At 35.0% G+C, this 27,858-nt stretch overlaps 1 protein-coding gene and 1 pseudogene across 4 annotated transcripts in view; one reads left to right on the top strand and one right to left on the bottom strand.

Moving 5' to 3' along the window:
* Positions 1-27,858, top strand: part of LOC18430461 (uncharacterized) — a 47,357-nt gene extending 19,499 nt beyond the window's left edge. Inside the window, exons 4-6 of one of the 3 annotated variants that reach the window (XM_011623699.3) lie at positions 24,959-25,131; positions 25,937-26,033; positions 27,603-27,858. In XM_011623699.3, the coding sequence (XP_011622001.1) occupies positions 24,959-25,131; positions 25,937-26,033; positions 27,603-27,662 (330 nt within the window). In that variant the 3' untranslated portion in view covers positions 27,663-27,858. Of the gene's footprint in view, positions 1-24,958; positions 25,132-25,936; positions 26,034-27,417 lie in introns of all 3 variants that reach the window. The other 2 variants (XM_011623698.3, XM_011623700.3) reach the window with 2 other exon arrangements.
* LOC148782779 (alpha-aminoadipic semialdehyde synthase pseudogene) lies at positions 3,693-8,099 on the bottom strand (annotated as a pseudogene). The gene is made up of 2 exons (XR_016052294.1): positions 5,105-8,099; positions 3,693-3,994 (listed from the first exon to the last, which is right to left on the bottom strand). The product of XR_016052294.1 is annotated as an alpha-aminoadipic semialdehyde synthase pseudogene (transcript).

Below are 27,858 nucleotides of genomic sequence, written 5' to 3'. Positions count from 1 at the left end.
CCTGTCTTCAATAGTGAGTGCATCTTTGGATGAAGGTCCTATCATTGATGATAATTTGGTGGGTGAAATCTATGGAGGAGAATTAATAGGTGAGGGTGGTGAATCGGTCATCAAATTTAGTGCTCATCTTGAAGATGCTGATGGAGGACATTATTTAATTTTAAAGGATGTATATTCTCGTTTTAGTTTTAGGGTTTATTTATTGGGTTTTTTTAGTTTTTTAGGGATTATAGGGTTTTTATTTTTTTATTTACTTTATAAGTATTATTCACGAGTACTACTTTCATGGGCATTGTTCACAGCGGTCAAACTGTCATTACGAAATTTAAGTTTAAGTTGGCATATATATGTCATTTTAATCATTGTATGGACATGTAATGTCTTTGAAATTGAATTATAATATATAAGGTGTGTAGGGCCTTGAGAGGGTCAATTCCACATGTTTTTTAGAAATTGAAAAAGAGAAAGCTTAGGCATTTGGAGCTCTAGCGTGGAGTATGGAGAAAAAACCCTAGGTTTCTTTAAATTATACTTGTGTTTAGCTTTGTTTCATGTTGATTTTACTATTTCTTTCAAATTCCCCTGTATCAAGCGGAATCAGAGCCCGCGATCTATATGGAAAGTATTGTAGCACTATATGGAGTTATTGTAGCACCGAACCGATATTTTTGGTTCAAAGCAGGGAAGTTACAATGGGGTCAAGGGTTTACTGATGTTGGCTAAGGTTTTGCCAAAACAACTTAAATCTTTATGATTTATGCACTTTTTTTTTTTATTATTTGCCTAGGGTTTTGTGATTTCCCCGAACCCATGGCATCAAGTAGGGGCCATAGGGGACTTTGGTAGATTCACTTCGTGATCTCGTAGATGACAGTATTGAGGAACTTGAAAGGCAAGTACAATAACTGGCGCAGCAGTTCGCGAGCCTCAATAATGGGCAAGACAGTGATCTTTCAATCCAAGAGGATCTCGAGTAACCTTTTCACTTTTGCGCTCCACTTGGGGAGTCGACTGATGAGGTACAAAAGACCTAGATGTTTTGAACATCATTCAATTTGGATGATGAGATTCTTGATTTTGACATAGATCATATCGAAAATCCGCAGGATGAAGATTGGGATCTACCATCAATCTTCGACGCATACTTAGATGAAGAACAAGATCATGTAAGAGATCAAATCTACAATGATAATCAATATTTTGTGGTTAAATTAGTATTTGACGAGGAAAAAGATGAACGACTCAAACGAGAATTTATAGGTGAAGTTGTTGATTTAGACGCTGATCTCAAAGATGCACCCATGGTATGTTCTAGAGCTGAGTTTGGGCAAATTCAACAGGGTTACATGGTTGACGTGATGCAATTTCAACAAATTTATGTGATTAAAAATATCCTTCCTACATACAATGATCCTTTCCTCGAGGGTTTCTCAATTCTAATGCACAATCATTGTGTTTTGATTAGTGCAGTAACCAACAAGTCCCAGGATCATGTTTACAATATTTGAGTTGAAGAATGTTACCGGACTAACGCCGATTTTTCCTTAACACATTTCAAAACTCGAGGACGAGTTTTCTCCAACTAGGGGAGAATGATGGAGGGAAAAATTAGTATTATTATTATTCAACTTTAAATGGTGTATATTCTAGTTTTAGTTTTAGGGTTTATTTCTTGGGTTTTTTTAGTTTTTTAGGGGTTCTAGGGTTTTATTTTATTTTATTTACTTTATAAGTACTATTCATGAGTACTGTTCCCAGGGGTCAAATTATCATTACGAAATTTAAGTTTAAGTTAGGATATATATATATATATATATATATGTTATTCTAATCATTGTTTGGAGATGTAATGTTTTTTAACATTGAATTATAATATATAAGGTGTGCGGGGCCTTGAGAGGGTCAATTCCACATGATTTTTATAAATTGAAAAAGAGAAAAGCTTAGGTTTTGAAACCCTAGCTTGGTGTATGGAGAATATTTCTTTGAATTATGCTTGCTCTCTTGGTTTGTTCTTTAGGTTGAACTGAATGTACGTATCATAAGTGCTCCATCGACATATAAAGACCCTTTCCTCAATGTGTTCTGGAAAAGAGTTAAAACAGTATATTAGTCAATGGCTCTATCATTATTGGGCAATAACCCACGTGCCCCTGGATTCAATGTAAAATGTTCAATTTGAAGAAGAAAATGATTTTAGTGCAAGATTTATCTTAACCTATTGCAAAACTCAAAGGCAGGTTCAACCGGAGGGGAGTTTGATGCAAGAGCAAATGCCTCGTATTTTTTAATTTTTCCTATTAAATTCAAAGATGTATTTTTGGGGGATATTTAGAATTTATTTTTCTTTTTTTATGTTTTTTATAGTTTTTAGGGTTTTTAAAAAAATTTAGGATTTTTAGGAACTGTTTGGAAATGTAATTATAGTACTTGTGGAGTTATTCATTTTATCAAGGATTCTAGGGTAAAAATGTCAGTTTGAATTTTGTTTAACTAGGAATTCTATTTTAATTAGAATTAAGATATCTTGGAGTCTAAGGTCTTTATTATATATAGGGATTGGATAAGGGTTGCAAGGAGAGCGATGTGATTTAAAATAAAGGAAGAGAACTTTGCTCTGGAATTCATGGTTAGGGTTTTGCATAGGAGCACCCTCAGGTTCCTCCAAAAGATTGCTTGTGTTGACCTGAAATATTGCTGATTTTATGTTATTCTTCAGATTTCTTACATCAGTTGGTTAGTAAAATAGTCTGAGGTTCTTCATATTCAAGTCATTATATCTTTCGATGAAATCAATATCAGTATAAGTTTGCCAGTTGGATGTGCAATGTCGTCTTGGACTTGTTTGGTTTATCATGGGTATCGCCAAAGATGTCTGCTTCAGTCCATCCACTACGACTATCTTACCAGGAATTTGAAAATAGTGAAAATGTATGAATGGTAAATGCAGTGAGGAAAGTTGTATCCCTCATATAGGGTTTTAATCCCTAGCATTCCTCTCTAGCATATGCTGTCATGTAATATATTTTTATAGTACAACAGGGCAGATCCCAGTACAACCCAAGCCTGTCTAGCCAAATTAAAAGGAGAAGAGAAGTTGGATTTTTCAGTGCATGGTTCACTTGTATGGCATTCCTCAAAGAAAGGATTTGATAAAACAATCATCTCTCAAGCATTTGCTAGGAAATAATTTGGGGCATTGGGGTGGATAACTTGGTTTCCTAATGGAGATGAAATCTATTAGAGTTGTAAGTAGTGTTTCAACACGCTAAGCGGCGCCTAGGCGGTCAGGGGGTCCAGGCCGCCTAGCGCTTAGGCGGGCACCCAGAACCTAGGTGGCCAAAGTAGAAAGAAACATGTCTCTTTATTGTAACAATATAAGTATAATTGCATAAAACATAAGAATTAAAGATTTAGGGCACATCAAAAGTATAGTACACAAGTCAACATAGCACACACTCCTCCATACTCCATAAGACCATAACCGTAAGTCCACATCCAATTATCCATAGTCTGATAGTCCACAGTCGACAATCCACGCATAGTTCAAACTTAAAATTTACCAACCAAATTACCAAAGTTACCAAACAAGTGGAACCACAAATCCACAATACACAACCAAGAGGAGGAAAACAAAAATGAAAGAAACACTTGAAGACTCAAAAGAATCTTCAATTATCATTCATCATTCATCATTCATCATAAAAAGAAATAGGGTCAGCTGCATCTGTATCTGCATCATATGCATCGGAGTCGATGCCATCATCATCGTCATCATCTCCCTCCTCGACATAATGGTCATCCTCCTCTGTCTCTTTTGAATCTGCCTCTGCTTCTTCCTCTTTCTCCATTCTTGTCTTCTGTGAAGATCTAGTGGCCTTAAGAGGGTCAGCTGATGTCCCTGATGCATTTCTGACCATGTCCCATGTCAATCCTTCATGTCCCTCGATGATACAAAAGGAGTTTAGGAAATTAAATCTGACCTTCTTACGATCTTAACAAGCAAATATTAAACAATAATGGAGGGGAAAATATAGCTGTAAATCAAGCCATGTAGAAGAAGAAGCTATCTTTCTTCATTCATAAACAAATTCTCTACAAAATTATTCAAGTCTTTTTTTCTAAGGGGAAAGTTCCACCTTAAATACAAGCCCATAAAAAACAAAATAAATAAAACCTAATCACATTCCCTCTCTATTCCATACGTCAACCTCTCTCTCTCTCTGTCTTTCTCCTTCCAACACCAATCTCTCTCTCTCTCCAAGTTACGTGATCTCTCGTGAATCTCTCCCTAACACCCATAACTCCCATTAATGTAGGAGCTATTCTTTATCTCTGTCTAACATTCCTATCATTTAGGATTTCCTCATATAAATCGCTCTTGATCAAGCAAATCAACCAATTTCCAAACTTTCTTATTTTTTCTCATAGATCCTCTTTTCTAGGAAAGTTCTCAATTGATCAACCCTCTCCCTTCATTCTCTTTCTAATTATCTAACAATCCTATCAAAATAGGATCATGGAAACCTATAAATTAGGAAATCCATCCAAGCCCATCCTAAATAAACTAAAAAATCCCTTTTTAACACATATATGAATAACCCTAAAATTCAGTCCCAACAAAAAATAAAAATAAAAAATAAATATCTTGGATGCAATTTGCATCATACTCCTTGGGTTGGAAAACAAACTAGTCTCGAGTTTTCCTATTGCATCTTCATAGTCCTGCCTTAGTTGATGGTGAAGCCCCAGATCTCCATGCAGTTCTTTGTAAGGCATGAAGCTGAACAACCGGGATGCACCTTCGATGGCCATCCATTTGGCATATACATTGCAGAACAAACTGCTGATTGAGGGATCAAAATTGACTACCCTTGCCGAAGAAGCATTGTTTCCAACCAAAGAATTTGGATTCCTGGCAAAAAAAAGGTTTCTCCCATGACAAACACCGAAACACATTCAAGTATCTGCTAATGAAATATAATTGTTGATGAACACATCCTACACCCAGAATTAGAACCGTTGGTCTTTCCTCCATGTGATGTCCTACTTGCACTATTTTATTCACCAACCTTACCAACCGTTAGCAAAAATCCGTTTGTACCTCTCCTGGAAACTCTAGCCTCATAATCATCACTTGGATTAGCAATAGAAGGCAGTGAATCAATTATTTGGTCAAGAATGCTTTGATCATGAGCACCAACTTCAAAATTTGAGAATCACGAGGCATCCGCACTTTGACCCACTTCACATCTCACTAAATGAAATGAACCACTAGCAACCTCAATAATATCCAATGCCTCATTGATAAAAAATTGATCAAATAAATTGCCACTTAGAGAAACCAATATCGTGTATTTCTTGTGGCGGCCATTGCAAGGGTTTAGTGGTGAATCAACCGAGTCTGCATTTCTCATACGGGGAATATATTTATACGAAGGTCTAAACACTCATTTGTGAGATATGCAAGCTCTTCTTAAATGAGGTAAATCTGAGATGTTAATTGTAGAGGTCAAGACAACAATGAAATTGCATAGGACATCTGCAAAATATTGGGTCGCTTCTCTTGCAAACTCAGTTGGAAGAATGTCAACCGCTAGACATATTATACCCTCGCCCCTCATATCCTCATGATAAAAAGTTGTGAAGGGATTGTACCTGAAGAAAGGCTTCTCTGTTGATGTGGTTTGATTAACACACTCAATTGAACCGACAACATCACATGTTACATCCAAAATACTAACAAGTGCGCATCCTTTTCTCATTATGTCTAGTAATTGCAGAGTACTAAGCAATCGAGGAAATCTTCTTTCCCAGTACATGCAATTCACTACTACAGATGCATATGGTGCAATTCTTTCATGGAAAATGGCAACGTAGTGTTCTGGATGTGCATAATTGTCAGCTTTATCAAATGCTTTTGCTGGGTCCAGAGGTGTGTCTATGTCTTCATAAGTTACAAGACAACTATATACTTGAAAATTACCACACCAATTATGGAATGGTTCCAATAAACGACCAAACCATCGAAATTTATCATAACTATTCCACACATCATGGTTAGGATTTTTAATAACAGACAATCGATCACAATTCACCATGTTTGTGCCAACACTCATCACCTCTGCTACACAACTCCAATGCGCGCACATAATTTTTTCCACGGGTACCAACACTAACCACATCATCAACTACAGTCTGGATATCATCAACCTTTTCCTTAATAAGTTGCCGAATAGATAATCAAGCCACGCCCTCCTCTTTAAAAGATTTAGGTGGAGTTTCATCACTTAATGGCAACAAAGATAGTTCATGTCTGGCCATCGACAATTTGCTTTGATCAAGAACCACTGTCTTTGTTTTCTCATCCAATCCTAAACCCCATTTCATTGTAGTTAGGGGTTGCTCTTCCACATTCACTCGGAGGGAATCACTTGCAAATCCAATTTTGTCTTCAACCAAAAGAATGTTAAATATTAAAATTTCATTCTGATTGATACAATGCTGAATTTTCTACTTATCAGATTTAGAATCATCCATAATTTCATCAATAAGAATGCTAGACATATCCCCAATTATCTCTTCCTTTTTAGCAGATTGATCTACGAATACGCATTAGATTTAGGACCTCTTTTGTCTATCAATACATCAACATCTCTAGTGAAAAACTTAGGATTTTCATTGTTCAAGAAATCACATACCTTTCTCTATTTACTTGTGTGATGCTCAGGTCGTGGATTTGTTGTAAGGATAACAACTCCTTAGGTTGGAGATGTCAGTCTCCTAGCCTAGGATGATCTTGCGCCAAGGGAGGATCTGGAAGTAGTAAATTTCTTTATCTGCTCACCTCTAAACGGATTTCGGTCTACTCCCCTATGTTAATCATATCGGCTTTGGGGCAGTCGATTACCCAACTTTTCTTTGCATTCATGGTCCGGTGAATGCCGCCGTGCATCGAACCCATAAGTGCGATCAAGCATAACACCAGGTCGTTCCCACTCGGACTCGTGCTCTGATTTACTCCGATCTCCACTAGAACTCGCGCACAATACGGATCTAACACCGTATATCTCATCTTGTTCGATGTGCGTTGTTGCAATTTTTCTTTTTGCAACAACTTTTCAACCATCTCCGTCAAGTTGTCGATTTTCTTGTGTATTTGGTCGTGCTCAGCATTCCTACGATTGTGACCTCCACGACCATCCATTGTAGTCGCTAAGTCTTTTCCAACCATGCTCTGATGCCAAATGATGCAAAAGGAGTCTAGGAAATTAAATATGGCCTTCTTTCATTCTTAACAAGCAAACATCCAACAATAATGGAGGGAAAAATATGGCTGTAAATCAAGCCATGGAGAAGAAAAAGCTATCTTTCTTCATTCACAAACAAATTCTCTACAAAAATATTCAAGTCTTTTTTTTCTAAGGGGAAAGTTCCACCTTAAATACAAGCCCATAAAAAACAAAATAAAGAAAACCTATTCACATTCCCTCTCTATTCCATACATCAATCTCTCTTTCTCTCTCTCTCTCTCTCTCTCTCTCTCTCTCTCTCTCCTTCCAACTCCAATATCTCTCTCTCTCTCTCCAAGTTACGTGATCTCCCATGAATCTCTCCCTAACTCCCATTAATGTTGGAGCTACTCTTTATCTCTCTCTAACATCTCTATCATTTAGGATTTCCCCATATAAATCTCTCTTGATCAAGCAAATCAACCAATTTCCAAACTTTCCTATTTTTTCTCATAGATTCTCTTTTCTAGGAAAGTTCTGTACCCCTCACTTGATTAACCCTCTCCTTTCATTTTCTTTTTAATTATCTAACAATCCTACCAAAAATTCCCTTTTTAAAGCCCATATTAATAACCCTAAAATTCAGTCCCAACAAAAAATTAAAAAAATAATAATAAAAGCAATCTTGGATGCGTTTTGCATCAGTTGACCTCATGATCATCAACAAACCACTCCATAGCTCCATATTTTTTGTTCTGAGGGGTCTCTCTTAGCAAACTTGTCCTTCAAGAATCGATTATACTTGACATAAACTAGGTCATTTAGCCTCTTTGATTCAAGCTTGTTCCTTTTCTTTGTATGAATCTAAAAAAATGAAATGAAATTAATTAATATAAATTATTAAATATATAATAGTAATATTACAAAACTAATAACTACTAAAGTACTAAATTACATGAATCTAAAAAAATCAAATGAAATTAATTAATATAAATTATTAAATATATAATAGTAATACTACAAAACTAATAACTACTAAAGTACTAAATTACATGAATCTAAAAAAATCAAATGAAATTAATTAATAAAATTATTAAATATATATTAGTAATACTACAAAACTAATAACTACTAAAGTACTAAATTACTAATACAAATTACCAGCTCAAAAGTACTCCAATTCCACTCACAACCAGACGAGGTACTGGTTAGGTTTAAGATCTGAATGGCTAACTTTTCTAAATTTGGAGCATTACTCCCATGTTGGCTCCATCAATTAGCTGCAAAGATATAGAATAAATAAATAATAGAATTATATAAATGAAACCTGATTACTTGAACTTGATGAACTTAAGAATATTATTACCTGGATCAATTTTGGTCATTTGCCTCATCGCCATTGGACTCCCAAATGACTTTAATGCCAACTTGTAATTTATCAGCTCATCAGCATATAATATCCTGGACACATCTACACACTTATTAAATCCAGTCATAATTGTGTCATTTGTGTATATATGCCTATCAACATAAAAAAAAGCTGGGTTCAAATAATAACCAGCTACATGCAATGGCCGATGTAGTTGCCTATCCCACTTCTCATCAATAACCCAAATTGGCTTATAGCGGCTCTCATCATCATCTAAAATTTTGGCTCTCTTTTGCAACTCTGCATAGCCTCATATATGTAGCCCATAGAAGCCTTGTCACTATCAACCATGCCAAGGACTTTGACAAGAGGAAAAAATGCCTTAAGAGCACCCTTCACCTCTCGCCAAAAAGCCTTAGAAAGGATAATATCTCTCACCTTCTTCCAAACCTGATCCTTGGACCACTTGCATGCTTTCCACTCATCCGAGGTAAATGTCTGCCTCAACTGAACTCTCCTCGAATGTGTGCTATCTAGGCATAAGTACCAAGTCTCATATCTCGTGACCCCAAGCCTCACAATCTCTTTCTTCTTTGTAAATCTACGCATCATGCTGAGGGTGAGAATGTGGCTATAAATGAAATTCGTAATTGACACTGCCTTCTTCACTGCACGTAAAATTTTGCTCAAACCACCAAGAGCCTCAAGCATGAGGTCTATACAATGTGCTGCACATGGTGTCCAAAAGATTCTAGGGTAAACTCTGCACAACAAATTAGCAGGAGCAGCATTATTTGTGATAACCTGTATAACATGCTGCTCAAGGGCCCTTCTCCGTAATTTAGAATATGTAATGGGCATCATGGCTAGGATCAAAGGCATCAATAGACCTCAAAATATAATCCCTAAAGGACAATTCACCAGTAAATTTTTCTGATTTCTTCTCTTCCTATCACTCCAAGCATCAGTCATAATAAAAACTCCATACTGAGCCCATGCATCCTTTTGAACTTCAACAGCATCCCTCGTGACACTCACGGCTTTTTTCAAAAAAGGCTCTGAAAGCGCATATGGGATTGGGGGTTTCATCCGGAGCCCAAAATTGGCCAATTGCCTCTACCAAGGCATAGAAGCTGCTTAGGCTAGCAGTATTGAGAGGAATGCTCGCCTCATAAAACCATGTAGCAACATATTGTGCAACTCTATCTCTCTCTTCTTTGATTATATTTTCAATAGTGGTTTGCTTCTTTGTTTTCTCTCTTGCAACCTCAAAGTCAGGCCGCGGCAAAAACAATCCATAGGACCTCTAACCCGATGCCTCTTAGGCCCCAAACTCTCAGAAGCAATTTCGACTCCCTTTCCCTTCCCTCTAATCATGGATTGTTGTTCTACTACCTCTTGACATTCCTCCCCGTCCTCATCATTGTCATCATCGTCATAACTAACTCGAATTCCAGACCTAATCTTTGTTATAAATGCATGTCTCTCATTTTTTTTCATTTTTACAAGACTCAGAATATTGTTTATCTCCTCTTTAACAGCATCAAGAGCTTTTTTACATGGGGCAACATCCCCCTGAGAGCATTTCTTGAACCGGTTTATGCCCCCTTTTGTATCTTTTTCACAAAACTTACATCTTATGCAATTTTTATCCAAAGGATTCGGGTTGTAGCCACATTTCCAACCCTGATCACCACTTTGATTAGATCCCGAAGAAGACATCTCAAAATAATACAAGCAATCAAAGAACAAATCACTAACTTTGATTACTCAATCTCCAAACTTCCACCTCTAAGATGTCTCTAAGGACTCAAAATTTTCTAGAAAGCCCTTTAATGGATTTATAAAAAATCCAAAACTAAATCTAATATCAATGGGTGATGCGTGGATCGATTTCTCGTAACTTTGAGAAACCCATCCTATGAAAACACCAAAAACTTGTTTTTTAGGGTTTTTCTCTCTAAAATAGGCTCCAATGGGTTTTAGTTTTCAAATGAACCTAAAACCCACAATTTTTTAACTTAAGTATTAACAAAATGATCAAAAAATGCCCTCAACAAGGAACATTTCCGCCGCTGGCCGGGCGTAGGCTCTGGGCAGCCTCCTAGGGCTGGGATTCAGGCGCCCGCTTAGGCGGGTTCCTAGGCGCCTAGGCGAGTGCCTAGGGATATCCACCAAATATGGCTGCCTCAGCCTAGGCGATGCGCTCAGACCTTCTGGACCGCTTAGGCAGCCGCCCGAGCACTGAGCAATCCGCTTTAAAATCATGGGTCGCAAATGATATACGAACGGCCAATAAGGTCTCTAAGGCTGAACTGTTATGGCTCCGTTTTTGGTTATCCCAGCTCACCTTGAACAGCATTTGGAAGCCTCTAGTGATGGAAAGCATTGGTGTTCATAGGATTAGTATTTGGTAGGCCCTCTTGATTTGAGTTTCTCTGTTAAAGCAAATGGGGAGCTCCAAATTGAGGATAGTTGGTAGTAGATGTGTCACCGGATGAAGCCTTTTCACTCCCATAACTCTCATTTATCTTTATCCCTATTTAATACTTATTATCCTAAAATTCCAAAAATAGAGTCAGCCTTTGATGTGATTGTCTTTGTTTTCTTTCATCAAAAATCGAAAATCCACAAAAAGACTAACCCCCAAAGAGACACACAGGGAGAGACAGTGGCACAAGTGAAAGCAAACTTAACTGAACTTTTTTTTCTTTTTTTTATCGAGAGGGAGAGATAGAAAGAGAAATAGATGAGATAGGCAAAGCCATTTTGCGACTTCTTGGACGAAATATCAGAAAGAGAGACAAAGCCTTGCTTCCCCCCCTTTTTGTTTATATAAAAGGGAAGAAGAGAAGGGAAGGAGATGGGGGGAGAAAACCACCTTATTGGACCCCTCCTACAAGGGTGATTTCTACAAAGAAATAGATGAGAAAGTGATTAAACCGGATGCCTGGGAGACTTACTCAAACTTGCAGGCCTGTTGGGTGTGATGCAATCTACCCTAATAGCGTACCTCGCCGCAGTGGACTCATTCCTATTTATTATGGCACTTAGGAAGTGTGGGTTTTTCAAATTAACGCACCAAGAGAACGATCTCAGTGGAGAGAATTTTAATTCGCAACTCGCTTGCTTCATTCAAATGGCAAGGGGTACAATTTATAGCCTCACGAGGGATTGTCTTTACATCAAATAAAAAGATACATCAAATCCTACTTTGCATCCTATCAAATAAAAAGTAAGTAAACAGTAACACATTTACATCACATCAAAAAAACAAATAGTAAAACTTTACATCACTTCAAAAAAAAAACAAATGAATAGTATCTACTATTCATGAATCCTATCTATTATTTAAAAGGTAAATGAATAGTTGTCTACTATTCAAAATAGTGAAAAACTAATGAATAGTAGAACTATGCAGAAAGCAAAGGTCACTTCAATGCTTTATGTCTCCTTCAATCGTCTTCAAATATATTTTTCTGTACGACTGTCTTCTTCGAGGATATACACATTTTCTTCTTTGAAGGCCTCCTCGAGTTCTTCCTCTATTTCTATTATGCTCCAAGCCATCAAGATTTCTTTATTTTGAAAACTTGTCCTCATCTATCTAGATGCTCTGGATGGGCATTGAGAGACTATATGACCATCTTGTCTGCAAGCAAAATAGGGTCCTCTAGGAGCTGAATTATTATGTCTTTTATAAAATTTATAAGGCTTAAGAGATCTTTTCCTGTACACTTTTCAAAACCTTGGGATATTATATGTTTCTGCCCCTTAAATATTATTACATCCCTTGGCAGTTATTTTTGGGAATTGTTTGGGAGCATTTATATGAAAACATAACTTTTTAACTTCAAATCGAGCAAAACCAATAACATCTGCTAAAACCAGACATTCTACCATTGTTCCTTTGGCAAATACTATTTCGATCACCATCGTTGCCGTGGCTCGTGGCAAGGCTGCCAAATATCTAGTGTTGCACATAGCATTTTTGCTCACCCTTAACCTGTAACATTCAGTACTAAAATCATCAGAAAAAATTTCAAAATCATCTATATCAGCAAATTTTCTCCGTGATAATAATATTATATCTAATGTAGTCTGGCCTGGATGGCTGGCCACAAATTCGGTATAAGCTTTTTCTTTGAGCTCATTTAATCCCCTATATCTGATGAAATTTTTCTCATCTTCTGTTAACCAAGCCACCAATATAAGGATCTTCCTTGTAACATTCTTGCAGCTCGGTTTAATGCATCATCCTTAGTCCACCTTCTGAGTTCCTGAATCATAGTACATTTATTTACCTAGGCTACAATGTTTTGCTCGGCTTTAGAATTGCTTAGCCTTTCAATGTTTAACAAAGGAATATCAATTCCTATGTCTATAATTCCACCCTTCCCTAAGCTCTAAATATTTTTATTTGAGAAGCAAATTTGTAGATCTCATTGCCTTCTTCATTCATTAATTGATTCTGTTTGGGGGAAGAAAAAGAGATTGAGCTCCTTCAGCTTTCTTTTTCTTATAGGTTTCTTCGCTTTCAAATAGTTTTAAGTGTTCATCATGAACACCCATATCTTTTCTTTTCCTTTTTGAGCTTCTTGTTTTTTGCTGCTTAACTTCTACCAGACATTCAAGATTTTTCAGTATCTCCTTCAATTGATTTTCTATGGAAGATGTATGTTTTTCTGCAAAAGATGTCCAATGAAGTTTCCTCAAAAACAAAAAAGGGATGTCCAATGAATTAAATAATTTAACTGTTGGACTTCATCTCTTTGAACCTTTCGAGAATCCGTACTGTGCAGCAGCAAATAACTATCAGCTTTTAAATATGGGGCTTCTAATTCGAGCTGATCAGGGGTAGTTGTGAAGTAGGCTATTTTTGGTGGCCATTCTCCATCTACTACTAGATTTTCCTCATTACCATTCTCTGCTTTTACCATTCAGAACATTTTGGTTTGGCGAATCAGTAATGGGTTTTATTGGAGGATTTGGATGAACAGTAGGTAGTATAAGTGGAAGAGGAGATGAAGAGGATTTTATACAATGGAAGGGTTTTGGAGGAACCAAAGAAATTGTAAGAACCCTAATATCAGATTTATGAGGGTTCCTTAAAAATGGTTTAAAATCTGTTTTTCTTTTTGAAAATGTTTTGGACTCTAAATATTTAGAGATAGCAGGAAAACATGTAATAAAACCATCAATATTTACAGAAACTCCTAATTCATTTACATAACTTGGATATTTAGGAAAATGAATTCCATAATCTAATTTAGAACAAGTAACAACACTATCTATTAAATAAAAAATACACCTAGACCCTACAGTAGCATATATTGATCTTGGTAATAAATCTATGCCTTTAAGTTCTGCACATATAAGAAAATATTTTTTTATAAACTCATCATTCCAACAAAGAGAAAAATTAGGCTGTACAAAACTCATTCCATCCTTATCTAAAAATCCTCTAAATTGACAAAGTAAAGCGTTATCCCAAGAATCATGTCTAACTTCTAGTAATGAAACCAAATATTTTGCTTTTAAATTGCAGTTAAATTGTGGATGAACTAAAATATCAATTTGCCCAATATGAATGTAGTGATATTTTTTGTTATTCCATTTTTTAGCTTCATCTTTTTCAAAAAATGGTAAAAATACTGGACAAATCCCCTGACCTTTTACATGGAGATTTACCTTTGTTCGCCTTACTGATTTTAATAATCTAGATTCTAAAAAGGGAATTTTATACAAGTCTTGTGTCTTAACTTCTGGAATTCTTATATTACCATGTTTATCTACAAATCCTTCATGTTCCAGAATAAAAGAATGAGAAGGGGTCTAGAAAATTGAAGAGAAAGAGTTCTAGACAATTGAGAAGAGGAATTTAGATATTGGGACAAGTGAAATTTTCTGAGTCTTCTGGATTGGGATTATCAGAGGATCAAGAGTGTCTAAGACAAATCATTTTGATTTGCAATTTAGAACACTCGCCAGTTTCTTTGATAGGTTCAGGAATAGGGATCTGGTCGGTTAACAAGTAGTTCAGTCATTCTTCTCTCTCATCATCATCATATTCATCAAACATTGGAGGCTCATCCCAATTTACCTGTTTCTCCCTTTCTTTAGCCTTGGCAAAATCTCTGAATTCTAATGGATATTTTAAGTCAATTTCTTCAGCCTCGTTAAGCACTAGGGCCTTTTTCTGAATACATTTGAAAACTGGCACATACCAACTTGTAACTAAAACTTCTTCCTCAATATGTGCCAGTTTATAGTATATATCCTTTCTGGCTGCATCTCAAAAGAATAGTCCCAAGCAGACAATTTCTTCAATAGGGAAAGGCGCTACTTCCCATTTTTCAAATTCCATCTTTTGATCATTAAGCATTTCTTCTCAAGTGTTTTATCTTGGACAAGATCTCTGAAACTGTAATGATTATCTCCATAATGACAAGATACTGATATGGCATATGTATTTGTATTATATGTATCATATAGATCTTCCCGTTTTAGGAATTCATTTCCAAAGTAGTAAGCCATGATAGCAGTTTGGATTGTAAGGAAATGTGAATTGGACTCAACAAAATTGAACACTTATTGAAAACACACCAAAGAAATTGACACCAAATTCCCACCACGCTTTTGCGGAGCATGTATGCGAGACACTACAAGAAAATTGACTAGAAAAATTGACTGACTGAGAGCCTAAGAATAGCCTGGGGCTCTGAAACTATAATGATTACCTCCTTTAGGACGAGATACTGATATGGCATACGTAGTTGTGTCATATGCATCATTATAGATCTTCTCTTCTGGTATCAAAGCCCCAGGCCGTTATTAAGCTACCAGTCCGTCTATTTTCCAGTCCAATTTGTTTGTTGAGTCTCTCATACGCGCTCTGCAAAAGCGTGTGGGGAATTTGGTGTTAGTTTCTTTGAGTTACTTTTTAGTACGTATTCTATTTTGTTGAGTCCAGTTTATTTCCTCACAATCCAAAACTACTCATGCCCCAATACTCAGTCCAATGCTTCAGTGAAACTTTCTGGATCAAGCAAGAAGAACTTTATTTTGAGTATGAACCAGTAAAATTTGCCATTTATACCTTTGAACCCTATTGCATTTACCAAATACATCGTGCAAACTATTTAGATCCCAAAAAATCTCTTGAAGAAGAATTCTTTAATAATGACATTGAAGGATCTTCAATATGGGAAGCTTCACCTTTTCCAATTGAAGAAATTCTAAATTGGGGTTTAATATTTTCTTATGAAAAGAAAGAGGGTGATTATTACAAACTGGTGTATATAAGAGAGCTGAATTGGATAATTGCTATATACCGGTTTTCAAACCTACAAGGTTAAATTCTTCTTCTATTATTAAACAAGTTAACTGGAATAAGTTCCCCAGTTTTTGATGACTATGAAGAAGAAAAGACAAAGAGTCAGGCTCTGAAACATTTTGGAAACAAAGATGATGCAGACAAAAAGAAAAATGCAATGACTCGTCTTGCCCTTTTCAAGTAATTGATTAAGGTATGAGCTCTTCTTCGCCCTCGTCCTCTGATGGTGAATCAGCAATATTTTCTGATGAAGAATTGAAAATTAAAGAAATAAATCAAAGCTTCAAAATTGATTTTTGGCATTTATTTACTAAACCTGTTGAAAATGTTCTTCCAAAAGAACAGGTTTATCAAATAAAGAAATTAGCTCATGCTCAGAATGTCTTATTAGTTCCGGCCAAAATTGTTATTGATGGACATCAAGAATGGAAAAGGTTTGAATTATTTTTGGATACTGGAGCTAATATTATTTTTTGCACAAAAGAAATGTGGAAAAATTGGGTAAAATTCCATCAGGGCAAATTTGTTTAAACTAGGAATGGGCGAAGAAAGCTAACAGAATTTGCTTTAAATGTCCCTTTAAAGCTTGAAGAAAAAGTGGTTTTTGTAAATTTTGTAAATATTGATGATGAAGGGTGTCAGGCTGGATTAGGTATTGTAACTTTGAATGAGATAAGCCCTTACACTATTTCATAGGATATGGTACTATTTTCCACAGAAGGAGAAAAACATATTATTCCACGAATTTGTCCATCATTAAAAATGAGATCGAACAAAATTCAAAAAAACAATCCCACTATTTCAACAATTATTAAAAGACAGCTCAAAATGAAGAAGCCCATGAAACATATGAGCTTGTTAAAGAAATAAAAGGATTGTCTTTAAAAGTCGAATCGCAGATAACCACTATCATGGATATTACAAAAAAATTACCGAATGTTGTGTTGAGCACCCCGTAGAAAAATGGGACAAGGATTCGCCTTTGACATAAATTCCCACTCTTCACAATATACCAATTCAGAGTAAGCCAATTCAAATGAATAAAGCAGATGAGGCCGAGTTAAAAAGTATATTAAAGAGCTGGTAGAAAAGGGTTTAATTAGGCCATCGCAGTCAAATTATTCATGTGCAGCTTTTATTATGGGAAATCACAGTGAAGAAAAATGAAGAAAAGCCGGAATGGTGATTAATTACATTCCTCTTAGTAATGTTGTTGTGGATATAAAATGGCCTTTACCCAATACAGAAGAGTTGATACAAAGGGTAGCAGAAAAGAAAATATTGTCAAAGTTTGACTGCAAATCAGGGTATCATCAGATCAAGATAAAACAAGAAGATATCCACAACACAACTTTTTTTCTACTCCTGAAGGATTATTTGAATGGATGGTCGTGCCATTTTTTCTGAAAAATGATCTCACAGTTCCAAATGAAGATGGATTCCATCTTCAAACCCTACTTAAAAGTTATTGCTAACTATATAGATGATTTTCTTGTTTTTTCTGGCAGTGTGCCGGAGCATATACAACATCTTAAAGGGTATGCTCAGTTAGTTCAAGATCATGGCATTGGTTCATCTGCTTCTAAAGATAAATTTCAAGTTGTAAATACAGTTGATTTGCTCGGGGTTTAGCTATCAAATGGAAGAATTATAATGCAGCCTAATGTTATTCTAAAAATTAATAAATTCCCTGATCAGGTCCATGACAAGGTACAATGTCTGAGATTTCTTGGTTATGTAAACTATATTCAAGATTTATTCCAACATTATCAGAAAAAACCAAAAATGTTAGAGATTGGATGAAGAAGGAGCCATTTACATGGAATGAGAAGGCTTCTGAGAAGGCAATTAAATTAAAATCCCTCAGCCAAAACCTTCCTCCTCTTAGTCTTGCATATTAAGGTCCTTTTATTCTTTGCACAAATGCTTCTTCAGAAATTTTGGCAACTGTACTTCGAAAAAGGAAGAAAAGGATGAAAAAATTTGTGCTTTTACCCATGGGCAATTCAAAAATCATGAACTAAATACTGGCCTCCTGAGAAACAAATTCTGGCTGCAATAAGGGGATTAGAGGAATTTCATCCTTATCTAATTGGAGAAGAATTTATTTTAAGGACTGACTATGTTAACTTGGCTAGTTTATTAAAGAAGAAATTAATATGTAGCCCAAAATTACAGAGATATGCCTGGTGGCAATTTTTACTGTCACAATACATTTTTTCAATTGAAAGGATACCAAGCAAAGACCATAGCCTTCCAAATACATTAACAAGAGAAATTAAATAAAGATGGTTCATAAGCCTCTCGGAGAATGGATTACTTATCCTGTAAACACCCCAGCAGAAAGACAAACATTTTGCCAAAAAATCAGAAATCTGTTTACCAGACCAGCCTCATCAAATAATAGTAATTATCCCACTATAGATATATTCATGACTCCGTCATGAAGAATAAGTATTATTATAAATAGTTTGAAATGGAGCTCCATAGAACAAAAAATTATAGCCTGGCTCATAAGGAAAGAAGTACTTGATGACTTGTTGTTCATAAGGAGACCATTATATCCCAATACAGATTCCAGGGATTTTCTTAATAAATTATTAGGATATACTAAGTGGGAAGACAATTTGAAAATTTGTTTCCAAAGAATAAATTTCAGAGAATCAAGAGTGGTTAGAAGGTACAGAGATGAATATTTGTGTGATGAAGAATTAGTTGAAAAAGGACCATCTTAAAGTGAATTATTAGCAGCATTGCAAAAAGAAATATAAAAATGTGGCTTGCTAAAAAAAGATACAAAAACATTTTCCAAATCATTTACAAGAATATATACAGGTTCTCAAGGAAGATAGTTGTGCAGAAGAATCTCTTTGAAGACGACTGAAGGAGACATAAAGTATTAAAGTGACATTTACTTCTGCATAGTTCTACTATTCATCAGCTTTTCACTATTCATTTACTTTTTATTAGTAGAAAACTATTCATTTACTTTTAAAATAGTAGATACTGTTCATTTGTTTTTCTTGAAAGTGATGTAAAGTTTTACTATTTGCTTTTTGATGCGATGTAAAGGTGCTATTGTTTATTTACTTTGATAGGAGATGCTTGGGAAACTACTCAGACTTATAGGTCCATTGGGTGTGATGCAATCTATCCCAATAGCCACCTTGAGCCGTACCTCGCCGCATTGGACTTACTCTTGTTTAATACGGCATTTAGGAAAGTGTGAGTTTATCGGATTAACGTACCAAGAGAACAATCTCAGTCAAGAGACAATTTTAATTCACAACTCGCTTGCTTCATTCAAATGGCAAGGGGTACAATTTATAGCCTCAGGGAGGAATATTTTTCCTCTTTTACATCAAATCAATAAGATACATCAAATCTTATTTTACATCTTTACATTGCTTCAAAAAAGCAAAATAGTAAAACTTTACACCACTTTCCAAAAAAAAGCAAATGAATAGTATATACTATTCATGAATATTATTCACTACTTAAAAAGTAAATGAATAGTTTTCTGCTATTCAAAAAGTAAATAAATAGTGAAAAGCTAATGAATAGTAAAACTATGCAAAACGCAAAGGTCACTTTTATGCTTTATGTCTCATGCAATCGTCTTCAAAGTGACTCTTCTGTACAGCTGTCTTCTTAGTGTTCTTCAAGGATATAAGCATTTTCTTCTTTTAAGGCCTCCTCTGTTTCTATTACGCTTCAAGGCATTTGAATTTCTTTATTTTGAAGTTTTGCGCTGATCTGTGTAGGTCTTTTTATTTTTGATGAAAGAAAACAAAGACAATCACACCAAATATTGACTCTATTTTTGGAATTTTAGGATAATGAGGAAAATAAAGACAAACCCTCAAAAAGACACACAAGAAGAGAATGGCACAAGTGGAAGCACACTTAACTGATTTTTTTTTTGTTTTTTTGCTTTTTATCAAGGGAGAGAGTTAGAAAGAGAAATAGATGAGATAGGCATAGCTGTTTTACTACTTTTTTGACGAAATATGAGAGAGAGAGAGAGACAGAGCCTTGCTTCCCTTTTTTTTTCTTATAAAAGGGGAGAAGAGAAGGGAAGGAGTTGGGAGGACGAAACCACTTTATTGGACCCCTCCTACACTGGTGATTTCTACTAAGACAGGTGAGAAAGAGATTAAATTGGATGCCTGAGAGACTTACTCAGACTTACAGGCCCATTGGGTGTGATATCTACCCCAATAGCGACCTTGAGCAGTGTACCTCGCCGCAATGGACTCACCCCTGTTTCATATGGCACTTAGGAAAGTGTGAGTTTCTCAGATTAACACACCAAGAGAACAATCTCAATCAAGAAACAATTTTAATTCACAACTCGCTTGCTTCATCAAATGGCAAGGGGTACAATTTAGAGGCCTCAAGAGGGACTCATTTTCCTCCTTTACATCAAATCAGAAAGATACATCAAATTGTATTTACATTCTATCAAAGAAAAACTAAATAAACAGTAACATCTTTACATCGTATCAAAAAACAAATAGTAAAACTTTACATCACTTTCAAGAAAAAACAAATGAATGGCATCTACTATTCATGAATATTATCTACGATTTAAAAAGTAAATGAATAGTTTTCTACTATTAAAACAGTAAATGAATAGTGAAAAGCTGATCAATAGTAGAACTATGCAAAAAGTAAATGTCACTTCAATACTATATGTCTCCTTCAGTTGTCTTCAAAGAGATTCTTCTGCATCATCATTCGCAAGTACCCCTGATCAACTCGAATTAGAAGCCCCACATTTAAAAGCTGATGTCAGTTAATTGCTACTACACAATATGAATTCTCAAAAGGCTCAAAGTGATAAAGTCCAACAGTTAAATTATTTATTTCATTGGACATCTTTTGTTGAAAAACATATATATGCTATAGAAAATCAATTGAAGGAGAGGCAAAAAAATCTCAAATATCTGGCAGAAGTTAAGCAGCAGAAAGAACTAGAAGCTTAAAAAAGAAAAGAAAAGATAATGGATGTTCATGATGAGCACTTAAAACTATTTGAAAACAGAGAAGCCTATAAGAAAAAGAAAGCTGAAGGACCTCGATCCCTTTTTCTTCCCCCAAAACAGGAATCAATTAATGAATGAAGCAGGCGATGAGATCTTCAAATTTGCTTCTCAGATAAAAATGTTTAGAGCTTCAACTAACAATTTCTTCAATAGGAAAAGGCGCTGCTTCCCATTTTTCTGATTCGATATTTTGATCATTAAACATTCTTGCTCAAGTGTTTTATCTTGGACATGATCTTTGAAACTGCAATGATTACCTCCTTTATGATAAGATACTGATATGGCATACGTATTTGTCGTGTGCATCATATAGATCTTCTCGTTTTAGGAGTTCAACTCCAAAGTAGTAAGCCATGCTAGCAGTTTGGATTGTAAGGAAATGTGAATTGGACTCAACAAAGTTGAATACTTGCTAAAAACACACTCAAAGAAACAGACACCAAATGCCCGCAACGCTTTTGCAAAGCCTATATGCAAGACACTACAGGAAAATTGACTAGAAAAACTGACTGACTGAGAGCCTAGGAACAGCCTGGGGCTCTGATACCATAAGGTATTGTAAGTAATCTGAAATGAAGCTCCATCGAACCAGAAATTATAGCCTGGCTCATAAGGAAAGAAGTACTTGTTGACTTCTTGTTCATAAGGAGACCATTATATCCTTATGCAGATTCAAAGGATTTTCGTAATAAATTATTAGGATATACTGAGTAGGAAGACCATTTGAAATTTTGTTTCCAAAGAATAAGTTTCATAGATTCAGGAATGGTCAAAAGGTATAGAGATGAATATTTGTGTGATGAGGAATTTGTTGAAAAAGGACTATCTTCAAGTGAATTATTAGCAGCATAAGTGGAAGTGAAGATGAAGAGGATTCTATACAGTGGAAGGGTTTTGGAGGAACCAAAAAAATTGTAGAAAACCTAGTATCATATTTATGAGGGTTCCTTGAAAATAGTTTAAGATCTAATTTTCTTTTTGAAAATTTTTTAGCCTTTAAATATTCTGAGATAACAAGAAAACCTGTAATAAAACCATCAATATTTACAGAAACTCCTAATTCATTTAGGTAACTTGGATATTTACGAATATGAATTCCATAGTCTAATTTAGAACAAGTGATAGCACTATCTGTTAAATAAAATATACACATAGACCCTACAGTAGGATATACTAATCTTGGTAATAGATTTATACCTTTAAATTCTATAAATATAAGAAAATCTTTTGTTATAAACTCATCATTCAAACAAAGAGAAAAATTAGATTGTACACAATTCATTCCAACCCTATCTAAAAATCTTCTAAATTGACAAACTAAAGCTTTATTTCAAGAAACATACCTAACATCTAGTAAAGAAACCAAATATTATGCTTTTAAATTGTAGTTAAAGTGTGGATGAACTAAAATATCATTTTGCCTAATATGAGCGTAGTGATATTTTTTGTTAAATCATCTTTTAACTTCCCCTTTATAAATAAAACCTTAAAAAATAAAACAAAAGGGGAAGCAAGGCTCTCTCTCTCTCTCTCTCTCTCTCTCTCTCTCTCTCTCTCTCTCTCTCTCTGATATTTCATCCAAGAAGTTGCAAAATGGCTTTGTCGATCTCATCTATTTCTCTTTATCTCTCCCTCTTGATAAAAAAAAGTATTTTTACTATTTTTCATAAAAGATGAAGTTAAAAGATGGATTAACAAAAAATATGAGTACTATCATATTGGGCAAATTGATATTTTAGTTCATCCACACTTTAACTACAATTTAAAAGCAGAATATTTGGTTTCTTTACTAGATGTTAGACATATTTCTTGGGATAAAGCTTTACTTTGTCAATTTAGAGGATTTTTAGATAATGATGGAATGAGTTTTGTATAGCCTAATTTTTCTTTTTGTTTGAATGATGAGTTTATGTCAAAAGCTTTTCTTATATGTATAGAAATTAAAGGCATAGATTTATTACAATGATCAATATATGCTATTGTAGGGTCTAGGTGTATTTTTCATTTACCAAATAGTGTTGTCACTTGTTCTAAATTAGATTATGGAAGTCATTTTTCTAAATATCCAAGTTATGTAAATGAATTCGAAGTTTTTGTAAATACTGATGGTTTTATTAGTGGTTTTCTTGCTATCTCTGAATATTTAGAGTCCAAACAATTTTCAAAAAGAAACAGATTTTAAACTATTTTCAAGAAACCCTCATAAATCTGATATTCGGTTCTCTACAATTTTTTTGGTTTCTCCAAAACTCTTCCATTGTATAGAAACCTCTTCATCTTCTCTTCCACCTATACTACCTACTGTTCATCCAAATCCTCCAGTAAAACCCATTACCGATTGACCAAATGGAAGTTCAACCCAAACCAAAATATTCATAATAGTAAAAGTGGAGTATGATAATGAGGAAAATCTAGTAGTAGATGGAGAATGGCCTCCAAAAATGGCATACTTCACAACTACCCCTGATCAGCTTGAATTAGAGGCCCCATATTTTAAAAGCTGATGTCAGTTATTTGCTGCTGCATAATATGGATTCTCAAAGGGCTCCAACAGATGAAGTCCAACAATTAAATTATTTAATTCATTGGACATCTTTTGCTGAAAAATATATATTTTCCATAGAGAATCAATTGAAGGAGATACAGAAAAATCTTGAATGTCTAGCAAAAGTTAAGCAGCACAAAGACCAAGAATCTCAAAAAGGAAAAGAAAAGATACTTAGTGTTCATGATGAACACTTAAAACTATTTGAAAACAAAGAAGCCTATAAGAAAAAGAAAGCTGAAGGAGCTTGATCCCTTTTTCTTCCTACAAAAGATAATCAACTTTTGAGTAATTCAATGGGGAAGACAGGCCCCTACCTATTTTTTCAAGTAGATTAGGAGTTAGTTTTTTTAAGTTGTTAGTGAGTGATGTTAGTGGTGGGAATGGAAACCACAATGTCGTGAGTAGGATGTGGGGTGCTACCACCACGACCCCAGCCCCTTCACGCCAAAAGATAATCAATTAATGAATGAAGAAGGCGATGAGATTTTCAAATTTCCTTCTCAGATAAAAATGTTTAGAGCTTCAGGGAATGGTGGAATTATAAACATAGGAATTGATATTCCTTTGTTAAACATTAACAGGCTAAGCAATTTTAAAGTTGAGCAAAACATTGTAGCCTGGGTAAATAAATATACTATGATTCAGGAACTCAGAAGTGGGGCTAATGATGATGCTGTAAACCGTATATTGGTTGCTTGGTTTAACAGAAGATGAGAAAAATTTCATCAGGTATAGTGGATTAAATGAGCTCAAAGAGAAAGTTTATACTGAATTTGTGGCCACCCATCCAAGCCAAACTGCATTAGATTTAGTAAGTAACTTGTAATGGTGCTCCATAGAACCAGAAATTATAGCCTGGCTCATAAGGAAAGAAGTACTTGATGGCTTGTTGTTCATAAGGAGACCATTATGTCCTAGTACAGATTCCAGGGATTTTCTTAATAAATTATTAGGATATACTGTGGAAGAATATTTTAAAATTTGTTTCCAAAGAATAAATTTCACAAAATCAGGAGTGGTTAGAAGGTATAGTGATGAATATTTGTGTGATGAAGAATTCATTGAAAAATGACCTTCTTCAAGTGAATTATTAGTAGCATTGCAAAAAGAAATACAAAAATGTGTGGCTTGCCAAAAAAAGATGAAAGGATTTTGTCCAAATCATCGACAAGAATATATGCGATGTAAAGGTGTTAACGTTTATTTACTTTTTCTTTGATAGGATGTAAAATAGGATTTGATGTATCTTCCTTTTCCTTTTTTTTTTCTTTTTTTTTTTAAGAAATGTTATGCCTCCTGATGGATTAAATAGATCAGATGTACTATCTTTTTATTATCAGTATGACGTATGATATGGTCACTAGGAATGGAAAACTATCACTAACCATAAAAAAATTATAAAATAAAGTTGCTTTCATGATGCAGGGAATCAGAGTGCAGGTGAGGAGCGTGTACATAGAAAGGCGTAGCCAACCTTCAAAAAGCCAATATTTTTTTGCTTACCGAATACGAATTACAAATAATTCAAATCGCCCTGTCCAACTTCTCAGACGACATTGGATAATCACAGATGCTAGTGGAAGGACAGAGCATATATGGTTAATACCCATTCCCTCTAGTGTTGATAATCATCGTATTCGTGTCTTTCAAACCATATTAAAATTTTAAACCTGCATTTTTTTAACTTCTAGATTATTTGAAACGTTCATAATTAGCAATTACTTGCAGTATCAGTCGAACTGCTTCTTAATCTTCATAGGATGATGTTTCCCAGATTTATTGCGATCAATCAACTTTAAAGTTGGATATTTATAGAAAATGTCTAAAGATAATAGGGGACCAATGAAATGTGCGGGATTAAATTAATTTCAAAAAAACTTACATAATGGAGATAACAGGGGACCGATGAAATGTGCGAAATTAAATTAATTTAAAAAAGGCTTATATAATGGAGAACTACTTTTTTCATTCTAAGAATGAACAGATTGTCCAACTTTTCAAATGCCCAATCGAGATAGAAACTCGGTTCCTAGTTCCAAAAATAATCACTTTTATCAAACAAATACAAAAACAAAAACAAAACTTTATCTTCCTTTAAATCTAATTTGTTAAATATGATGTCCTAATGTTGTTATCGAAGGTGTAGCAAAAAAAGAAAAATATCCTTATGGATCTAGGGGACAAGTAAAACAGTTCCGTTAACTGTATTGTGGAAATCATGGGGCTATACATATAATAAGCCTAATCTTGAAACATTCATTTTTATGATATTGGTTAGTTATTATGTTGGTCATCCCACTATAAACTAGGATTGGTTTTCATTCCTCAGGATCTCAGTGCTGATTCTCTCTCTCTCTCTCTCTCTCTCTCTCTCTCTCTCTCACATGTATTATCTTTTTTCAGGGGAGTGGGAGTCATTGGAGAACAGCCGGTTATACTTCCTAGGATGGGATTTGAGTACTCATCTGCTTGTCCTTTATCAACTGAACGTGGAAGGATGGTAAGCTTGGATACTAGAATGGAATTCTGTATCTATTTGTTTTTCCTCTTTTGATATTTAATGAAGATGGAGGCCTAAAATTAATCAAATTCAGTAACTAGGCATATGGAAAACAAATTTATTGAACAAAAGCACCTTACTCTACATACAAATGACATCCGAACCCTATGAACCCTAATGTGTGTCTTTGTTTTTGTGTGAGAGGATTTCGTATGCCACTTGGCCAAAACTATAGAAAATCACCATGTGTCAAAAGACCTAGCTCTTGGGTAATTATTTGACCCCAAAACTCTTAAATGGTTTTTATTCATCTCTACAATCAATTTGAATTAAAATGAGTTGAAGCTGAAAAAGAGTCCCTAATTCGGCCCCAAGGGTGGCCTAAACCATCCACTATGATAATCAATCTAGTCTTTCTAGGCCAAAATTAGTTTTTACCTTTTTTTTCTTTGAAGTTCTTCATAATGTGAATTGTGAAGTATTAGTAATTTGAAATCAGTGTTTTGAAATGGCCTCAGCCAAGGCGCCCTTGACCCAAGCGAGCCTTGTACAAGGCCAAAAAGCCCTAGAAAATTTTGAAAAGCACATAAAAAAAATCAAAAAAAAATCAAATGAAGGCATTTAAATTAAAATACAACCAAAAGCCACCTTAAAAGTCCAACTATGCTTAAGAATTTATAGAAAAATGAACCTAAAAAAACTAATTTATAGTTGGGGATTATGGGAAAAACAAAATCACCAATTTATGCCAAAAACATTTTTTTTCAATTTTTAAGATGTTTTTGAAACTTTTTAATAAACGCCAAGTTGTACACACATATTGGGGTTATGGGTGATGCCGAATTACTCGCCCTAGTCCGATTGGACTCCGGCAAGTTCGGTAAATACTGATTGAAATATTTGAGGTCAAGCAGTTCTCTTTAATTGGTTGTTTTGGGCTATAATAATTTTCTTAAGTTTTGGCCTAGTGACTTAAAACTTCCGGTAATGTAGATTGGACTCAAATCAAATGCGAAGCACATGCACTTTACTAGTGTGGGTGTTTTTTTTTAGCTATAATTAAAACTATTCCCACTAACAATGTGTGGAAAACCGAACAACTCCATGAGTTCATCAGTGGGCGGTTTGAATGTACCCCGTTGAATGATCCAACAGTGCACATAGAGCCGCACTTATCTGGTAATACAACTTTAACCCTCGCAATTCCTTTTTGTTGAAGATGAGAAGGCACACAAACAAATCGAATTAACAAAACTACACAAACCCTTTACGGTGCACATACGTTTTTTATTAGGAGTGTTTTTGCTTCATTTTGTTGGCTCCTCAATTGATTGCAATTGCTGCGTTGATCAAGACCCTAAATTTTGATGCCTCTATTCACAAGGTAGGAAGGTGACTTTGAGATGAAGTACATCGATTCTGTCAATGCTACTACATTTAATGTTGCTATTGCTCCCTTTTCTCTCTCTATGACCGGCGATGATTCTGACTTCATCTAATGTATATGCATGACTTGCCTGGCCCTCTGTGTTCGGGGAAAAGTGAGTATGGCTGTAATTTTTGTGGCAGTTTTTGTATTCTGAAGAAGAATTGACAACTTCTACAAGAAAATGGTTCACAATTGTCTAATGGAATTAAGTTTCCAGTTTAAGAAGGTCTACAAAAGAATGGGAACTTAAATCCAAGAATTCTTGCACTTAAAAGCTGTCATTGTTGTCTCCATGTAAGTGTGCATTTATATTATATATAAGAAAGTGGAGGGTGTATAAATGTAAGGAAGCTTTTATCTTTTGTATCTATTGTGAGAAAATTTACAATTCTGAAA

The sequence above is a fragment of the Amborella trichopoda genome, chromosome 3 (genome assembly GCF_054954075.1).
Source record: "Amborella trichopoda isolate Santa Cruz 75 chromosome 3, AtrichopodaSantaCruz75HAP2 v2.0, whole genome shotgun sequence".
Classification (NCBI taxonomy): Eukaryota; Viridiplantae; Streptophyta; class Magnoliopsida; order Amborellales; family Amborellaceae; genus Amborella; species Amborella trichopoda.
This window is presented reverse-complemented; position numbering and strand designations above follow the sequence as displayed.